The sequence below is a fragment of the Eimeria necatrix genome, genomic scaffold, assembly GCF_000499385.1.
Source record: "Eimeria necatrix Houghton genomic scaffold, Enh_scaff999, whole genome shotgun sequence".
In the NCBI taxonomy this organism is placed as follows: domain Eukaryota; phylum Apicomplexa; class Conoidasida; order Eucoccidiorida; family Eimeriidae; genus Eimeria; species Eimeria necatrix.
This window is the reverse complement of record NW_013654788.1, coordinates 2,501-10,649: the sequence shown is the minus strand read 5'-3', so window position 1 is coordinate 10,649 and position 8,149 is coordinate 2,501. Positions and strand designations below refer to the sequence as shown.

At 47.7% G+C, this 8,149-nt stretch overlaps 2 protein-coding genes across 2 annotated transcripts in view; both read right to left on the bottom strand.

Annotated features, from left to right (window-relative positions):
- Positions 1-361: 361 nt before the first annotated feature.
- Positions 362-1,876, bottom strand: ENH_00085680 (zinc finger (CCCH type) protein, putative; the record flags this gene model as incomplete). The annotated part of the gene is made up of 1 exon (XM_013583597.1): positions 362-1,876. One exon carries the CDS (start codon positions 1,874-1,876, stop codon positions 362-364), a length of 1,515 nt encoding a protein of 504 aa, XP_013439051.1.
- A 2,093-nt stretch (positions 1,877-3,969) lies between these two features.
- ENH_00085670 (formin homology 2 domain-containing protein, putative) overlaps positions 3,970-8,149 on the bottom strand; it is a gene marked incomplete at both ends in the record, with an annotated part of 6,619 nt that continues 2,439 nt past the window's right edge. The window contains 7 exons of the mRNA XM_013583596.1: positions 3,970-4,188; positions 4,716-4,870; positions 5,964-6,081; positions 6,597-6,946; positions 7,451-7,538; positions 7,736-7,852; positions 8,083-8,149. The exon at positions 8,083-8,149 is cut by the window's right edge and continues 26 nt beyond it. Of these exons, the coding sequence (XP_013439050.1) occupies positions 3,970-4,188; positions 4,716-4,870; positions 5,964-6,081; positions 6,597-6,946; positions 7,451-7,538; positions 7,736-7,852; positions 8,083-8,149 (1,114 nt within the window). The remainder of the gene's footprint in view (positions 4,189-4,715; positions 4,871-5,963; positions 6,082-6,596; positions 6,947-7,450; positions 7,539-7,735; positions 7,853-8,082) is intronic.

Below are 8,149 nucleotides of genomic sequence, written 5' to 3'. Positions count from 1 at the left end.
AAAAAGGAAAGTGGAAGCCACGAGGTGTACGTACACCTGGCAGAAGGAAGATCTGCAGCAGCGCTATTCATTAAATTACTTTTAATTAATTTATTTTTAATTAATTAGTTAATTTATTTATTTATTTATTTAAAAGAAACAAAAACGAAGCAACTCAAGACATCATTTTTGTTTCTTTTCTTTTTATTTCTTTTAAAATTAATCCAAAATAAATTCAACTCCATTATACTAAGCTTTTACTGTGTAGCTACGCCGGCACGAGGGGAAGAATGGCTGCTGCTTTCAACAGCAGCAGCAGCAGCAGCAGCTGCTGCTGCTGCTTCTGCTGCTGCTGCTGCTGCAGCTGCTGCTGCTGCTGCTGCTACATGTTGTTTTGCCTGCAAAGAATGGCCTTGAGTGCTGCGTGTCTTTGAATGTCTGCTGGGGCTGTGCGGCCGACGCTTTGGAGGAACCTCCTGCTGCCTTCTGCTGCTGCTGCTGCTGCTGCTGCTGTTGCTGCTGCTGCTGCTGCTGCTGCTGGCGGCCTGAGCTCGCCCAGGGCGCTGCGAATTGCTGCAGCACAAGAAAGGCTCTTTGCTGCTTCTGTGGGAGTTGGCATAGTCTGCAGCAGCAGCAAACTTGTGTGCTGCTCAGTGGCGGGGGAAACGCTGGCAGTCCTGACGTCTGCTGCATCTGCTGCTGCTGCTGCTGCTGCTGCTGCTGCTGCTTCTGCTGCTTCTGCGTTTGCGCACTCTGCTGCTGCTGAGTCTTTTGCCGCCGCTGCAGCAGCAGCAGCAGCAGCAGCAACAACCTGTGCTGCAGCAGCCTCCAGAGCTGCCCAGGCGCTGCTGCTGGGGGAGGCCCCCAGAGCAGCAGCAAATCTTTCTTTTTCTTTATTTTTTAATTCTTTTTTATTTTTATTTGCAAAAGCAGCAAAAAGATCTTTTCGCGGCTTCTGCTTCTTCCTGGGCAGCGCGGGCAGCAGGGTGTCTGTACACCTGAGCTCGCCCTGCGGCTCCGCCGTTGCTGCTGCTGCTGCTGCTGCTGCTGCTGCTGCTGCTGCTGCTGCAGCGCCAGAAGCAGCCAGGGGGGGACTCAGCAGCAAAACAGAAAGTGGCAGGCTGTGGCTGTGAGCAGCAAAACACCCACTGGCCAGCAGCAGCAGCAGCTGCTGCAGGTGCTGCTGAGGCGAGCCTGGGAATCCCGGGGGGGGCCCTAAAGCCGGCGAAGCCGCCAGCGGCTCCGCAGCAGCAGCAGCAGCAGCAGCAGCAGCAGCAGCAGCAGCAGCAGCGGTTTCTTGCCTGGTCGAACTGGGGCGGAGGCGAGGAGACGCGCAGCCCGCTGCAGCTTCCCCGCTGCTGCTGCTGCTGCTGCTGCTGCGGGGCGACGGCTGCGCGGCGGCGTGCTGCAGCAGCAGCGCGGCGCGTCCGCGGCGTCGCGCGTGGTGCTGCTGCTGCAGCTTGCTGCGGCGCGCAGCAGCAGCAGCAGCAGCAGCAGCAGCAGCAGCGCAGAGAGCCTCCGGGGGCCGCCGCAGCTCTGCTGCCCCGTGAGCGTGCCTGCAGCGAGGGCCCAGGGGGCAGCCTGCTGCTGTCTGGAAGGCCCTGCAGAGCTGAGTCTTGAAGCAGCAAGAAGTGGCCCGCAGCTGCGAGGGCGAGTGGGAGTAGCGGCAAGCAGCAGCAGCGCAGCAGCCGCTGCGCTGCTGCTGCGGGCACATCCGAGTGCAAGTCAAGTCGAAGACTGGCCGCAGTTCTGCGGCGCTGTGGGCGAAGCTGCAGCGGGCTGGGAAGCTGCAGGGGCGGCCGCGGGCGCGGCCGCACAGCCGGGTCTTGTAGAAGTTGAAGAAGGTCTGCGGGAGGCCCCCCGGGGGGCCCCCCGGGGGCCCCGGAAACCCGCTCATGCTGCTTCGACTCAATTAATTCACTTTAAATCTCAAAAGGGACAAATAAAACCCATTTAGGGGCCCTCACTGCGCCGGAAGGCTCCGCTTTCGCCGGAGGGCTGCTGCTGCGGCGGCGGCGCGGGGCGGGCGAAGAAGGCGGCCTCAGCGCGCGTTCTGGGAGGCAAAAGCTGTGCTACTGAGGCTTTCTACACGATTGCATAGTTTGCTTTCAAAAAAACAAAGAAAGCTTTTAAAAAATCGAAGGAGTCCCGCGGATCGCCGCAGTGACCAGTGGACCACTCGTCGGCGGCGCCGTCCGCCGGGCGCCTCTTCAGAACAGCCACGGAAAAAACGGAGTCCAGTTCAAAAAGGCTCCTTAGGAAAAACAAACGGGAAAAAACTTTGTTGCGCTTCAGGGCTAAGATTTTCAAACAAGAATACAACTGACTTGCGTCGCGGCTCAAAGCTGCAGCGGAGCGCCGGGGTGCGCATACACCCCAGCAGCTCTGCGCACAGAACCCGTCACTCCAATAAACACTTTTTTAAAATACTTTTAAATAACTTTTATAAACAAAAAAATACTTTTTTCGACGAGTTTCAGCGGAAAATGCTGCGAATGCAGCTCCTGCTGCGCCCCGCTTTCCGCCAGCTTTCCCTGTGTCGCAGGGTCTCAACTCGGCTCCCGTTTCTCTCTTCTGGCGCTATTTTTCTGATTTCTTTGATTTCTTTTTTTGCAAAAACGCATTCTGTTCGAATAAATCCCTTCACCGCAAAAAGCACCTCCAGTAAGCGTTGCGTGCGGCCATTCGCGCGAAACTTGAATTTGCAAGTGCGATCACTCTTCTTGAACTGCAGCGAACATGGCGGAAACCATCAAAGGTGCTCCATTTAAACATCATTTTTCGTCATTTTTGCAATTAAATGCAATTATTAAATGCAATTAAATGCAATTAAATGCCAAAATCGAAGAAATCGCAAATGAATTTTCCCTCGGCTTCGACGCGCTGCCGACGACCCAGCAACTCGTAAGCCCACCTGCTGCTTGCTGCTGCTTCCCCCCCACTCTTAATGCTGCATTCTTTTCAGATTCAAGAAATTGAAAAGTGAGATTTTGAATTATTTTTTGAATTATTTTTTATTTCGAATTTAATTTTCCGCAGAGACAACGTGGAGGAGATGGCGGCGCTGGACGCCCAGCTGGACGCGGGGCGGCGGAAAGCAGTCTATTTGTGCGCGTTTTCGCTCCTTTTTCGAATTTAAATTAATTCTTTGGAAATTAAAAATTATAAATTCAAATAATAATCCAAAATAGCTTTCATTTAAGGCCTTTTAGGTGCCCAGGGCCCCCCTACGCCCGCAACTACGCAGCACTCTGCCCACAGGGCTGGACTCTGCAGCCGAACGGCTCTTGCTGGGGCCGGGGCTACCGGGGGTGAGCGTTGGGGTGTACGTACACCCCAGCAGCAGCAGCAGCGGCCCGCGCGAGCGCTTTGCTGTCACTTTTATTTTATTTTCAACTTCGCAGCCCCTGCGAGTCTCTGCACTTCTTCGGGGGCTTCGAAGAGTCCCGGAAGAGGAAGTTCGTGAGTTTTTGAAGTTCAAAAGTTGAAAGAAAGTTTGAAATAAAAGTTGAAGAAAGTTTGAAATAAAAGTTGAAGAAAGTTTGAAATAAAAGTTAAAGAAAGTTTGAAATAAAAATAAAAAAAAGAAATGAAATGACACTGCATTCTTCTCTCCGCATCAGGAACACGACTGCTGCGCCTACTGGCCCATGAAAGCAGCAGCAGCAGCAGCAGCAGCAGCAGCAGCAGCAGTTCTGCCTCCCTTGCCCCACGGCCCCGTAAGTGCCAGCTTCTGTTTTATTTAAATAAATAAATTTAAATTCAAAAAACAAAAATGAAAATGCAATTCAACACGTTCGGGTGTATGTACAGGTGGAGGCTGCCAGCGGCGCCATAATACGCCCCTCGCGGGTGTAGCTGCTGGCTGTGGATTTCTGTTGGAATTTCATTGTTTTGGAGTCATTTTAATTGCTTTTTAGTTCTTTTTTTTCGAATTATTGTTAATTTTTGTTAATTTTTGTTAATACTTAATTTACTTCGGACTTTGACTCATTTCTTCGCGAGAAGCGCGGCCTTGCCGGCCTTCTTGGCCGCCGCTTCCTGCTTCTTCTTCTCCCGCTCCAGAAGGTCTTGCTTGGCTTTCCTCGCAGTTTCCACATTTCTCACGAAGGCAAAAAGCTGCTTAAAGAATTCGTCGGGCTTTATTTTCTTCACGTCTTTCTCGGGGTAGCCCAAATAGTGGACTGTGGAGGTGAAGTCCTCCATGGCCTGCGCAGCAGCGGCGGCGGAAACTCGAAAAAAAGAGATTAAAAAGATCTTTTTCTTCCAATTAAAGCCTCCAAATGTTTATTAAATGCAATTTCTAACTTTAATAAACAAAAAAAATCGAAAAACGAACTCAGATCGCCCCAAAAACCCAAAACTTGAATTTCTGAATTTTCCAATTTTCTGAACTTCGCCCAAAGGCGCATGCAGCGCCGATCTCCGGGCCGCAGGTGAGTTGCAAATATTTAATTTCCGATTTTTAAACTTTGAGAATTCGAAATCCAATTTATCCCAAGCAAACTTGACAGTAGGGCACTGCAGCAGCAGCAGCAGCAGCAGCAGCAGCAACAGCAACAACAACAGCAGCAGCAACAGCAGCAGCAGCAGCAGCAAAAGCAGTAACAGCAGCAGCAGCAGCAGCAACAGCAGCAGCAGCAGCAGCAACAGCAGCAGCAGTAACAGCACCAGCAGCAGCAGCAGCAATAACAGCAGCAGCAGCAGCAATAACAGCAGCAGCAGCAGCAGCAGACCTCTTTGAGGAACTTTTCAAGTTCTGCAACTTTGGGTTCTGCCTCTTCGACGAATTCGTCCATGATGGTGGCCAGCGGGTCTTTTTCTCCCAAGACACCCGAAGCTTCGTTTCCCTTGCGGGCCATTTGGACAGTGTTTTTCACTTTCGCCACTCCTAAACCACAAAAAAGGGTTTGGAGCCGCCAAACCACAAAAAAGGGTTTGGAGCCGCCAAACCACAAAAAAGGGTTTGAAGCCGCCAAACCACAAAAAAGGGTTTGAAGCCGCCAAACCACAAAAAAGGGTTTGAAGCCGCCAAACCACAAAAAACGGTTTGAAGGGGACAAACCACAAAAAAGGGTTTGAAGCGGCCAAACCACGAAAAAGGGTTTGAAGGGGCCAAACCACAAAAAAGGGTTTAAAGTGGCGAAACCCCAAAAGAGCGTCTAAAGTGGCGAAACCACAAAAAAGGGTTTAAAGTGGCGAAACCACAAAAGAGGGTTTAAAGTGGCAGCAACGACTTGAAAAGAAGCAGCAAAAGGAAGAAAGGAATAAACAAAAGAAGCAGCAAAAGGAAGAAATGGAATAAATGAAAAGTTAAAAAGAAATAAAAGTGGAATTAAAAATAACAACAAAAAGAAATAAAAGTGGAATTAAAATAACAACAAAAAGAAATAAAAGTGGAATTAAAAATAACAACAAAAAGAAATAAAAGTGGAATTAAAAATAACAAAAAAAAGAAATAAAAGTGGAATTAAAATAACAACAAAAAGATATAAAAGTGGAATTAAAAATAACAAAAAAAAGAAATAAAAGTGGAATTAAAAATAAAAACAAAAAGAAATAAAAGTGGAATTAAAATAAAAAAAAGAAATAAAAGTGGAATTAAAAATAACAAAAAAAGAAATAAAAGTGGAATTAAAAATAACAAAAAAAAGAAATAAAAGTGGAATTAAAATAACAACAAAAAGAAATAAAAGTGGAATTAAAATAAAAAAAGAAATAAAAGTGGAATTAAAAATAACAAAAAAAAGAAATAAAAGTGGAATTAAAATAACAACAAGAAGATATAAAAGTGGAATTAAAAATAACAACAAAATGATATAAAAGTGGAATTAAAAATAACAAAAAAATGATATAAAAGTGGAATTAAAATAACAAAAAAATGATATAAAAGTGGAATTAAAAATAAAAAAAAGAAATAAAAGTGGAATTAAAAATAACAAAAAAAAGAAATAAAAGTGGAATTAAAATAACAACAACCCCACCCTGTTTTAAGGCCTGGATTTTTCCCTCGACGGCGCCGATGTCGATTTTCTGGGCTTTGTCGCAGACTTTGAGTTCTTCGAAAATATTCAACAAGTCCGGATTTTGATCCCAAACAATCTGCAGCATTTCGCAGCACTTTTGGCATTTTTTTAATCCATTTTCCGAATTATTTTCATTAATTCCCTTTTCCCTTTTCTTTTCCCTTTTTTCCCCAGAAAAAACCAGCAAAAAGCGACAAAAACGCATGCAGCAGCAGCAGCAGCAGCAGCAGCAGCAGCAGCAGCAGCAAGCACGCTAGTGTACATACACTTGAACTGCAGCAAGCAGCAGCAGCGCAACGCAGCAGCAAATCTCCGCCCCGCCCCCTTCCGCAGCAAACCCCCTTCCCCCCTCTTTGCTGCCCCGCGAATTCCCTAAACCGCGCCGCAAACCCCCATTTAGGGTTTAGGGTTTAGGGTTTAGGGTTTAGGGTTTGGAAGTAGAAGCACCCGCGCCGGACGCTTCCTAGGCCCCCAGGAGCCCGTTGGAAGCGCCGAAGGCCGCGCCTGCGGCCTGTAGGGCTTACGGTTTAGGGTTTAGGGTTTAGGGTTTAGGGTTTAGGGTTTAGGGTTTAGGGTTTAGGGTTTGCGGACGTCGCAGAGGTACTGGAGGAGAGTCCTGACGGGTTTGGTGGTGGAGCGAACTTCGGAAAGTTTGGCCAAAGTCGAGGGTTTGAAACCCTCGGCGTTTCCCCTTTGAGGGTCTCCTTCGTTGAGGAGGTTTCCGAGCTGCAGCACGGCGAACAGCAGGCTCTTGAGCCGTTTGCTGCTGCTTGCTGCTGCTGCTGCTGCTGCCAAGTGGTCCACTGGTCCACAGGCCTCCCGGAAGTTCTCCCCGAAGTTCAGCCCAAACAAATGACTCTCCAGCCGCGGCTTCATCAGCGGAATGCCCAGCATGGCGGCCACGAACTGCTCGGGCCGGTCCACTAGCCGCAGATCGCCCCCTGCAAGCAGCAGCAGCAGCACACTCCTGCTGCTGCTGCTGCTGCTGCTGCTGCTGCTGCTGCTGCGGGGGGGGGGCTGGGGTTAGTGCAGCTGTTGTGCGGGACTGCTGGAAGTGCAGCGTGCATGCGTGTGGAGTGGTGGGAATATGTGCACAAGTGCTAGTGGACATAAAAAGCAACAAGGTGGAAATGTATGCACAAATATGTAATGGATTTTTTAGACAAAAGTGGGATTTATGCACATATATGAATAGATAATGCAAAATGGAATTAATTCATCTAAAAAGATGCACCAAATTGTAAAAAATAATTGCAGAAATGAACATTTCAGCTTTGCAAATGCATGCGCTGTGCTGCGCATGGTCCAGTGTCCACGCGAGCCACGATCTGCACGATTATGCACTTTTAATGCACAATTGTGCAAAATAAATCCCAAATTTCGCTTTCATTTGTTATTTTTAATTCATTTATTCCTTTATTTGGCAAATTTCCTCCAAAACAAACCTGAATTGATGTATTCCTTCATCACCGCAGTTTCCTCCGGCGTGGGCACGAAGGTCAGGAGGCTCTCCGTCGCTTCCACAGTTAAAATCTGAATTAAAACTCGAAATAAACTAATTTTAAATTTAAAAATAATAAATAATATTCATTTATTAATTAATAACAAACTGGAGAAAGAAAAAATGGGAACAAACTCCCAAATTCAACAAAACAGAACTCGCAGACGCTATGGCAGCCTCCATTCACCCACAAACCCTAAACCCTAAACCCTAAACCCTAAACCCTAACCTTGGGGTTTAGGTCTATGATGGCCTCCCTGAGCTCTTGATAAGAATAATTGCTGAATTTGGCCAAAGCAATGTTCATGGTGTGGGACCTCTTGGAGTCCGGCAGCAGTTGAAGAACCTGCAAAAGCAACAAAACCCTAAACCCTAAACCCTAAACCCTAAACCCTCAGAGCTAGAGCACAGCTAGTCCCGTTGGACCAATCTCGCAACAAGGGAATGATCTGCTGAGCACTTGACTGCAAATAGTAAGCACGAGAACTCTTCCGCCACTAGGGTTTAGGGTTTGGGGTATGTTCAGGAAAATTAGGGTTTAGGGTTTAGGGTTTAGGGTTTGAAATTTCAGCGTACCTTTGGCTTCTTGACTTCTGTCTTCGCCTTCGGCGCCAGCTTGGCGAAAGTTTCCTCCACGTCTTCT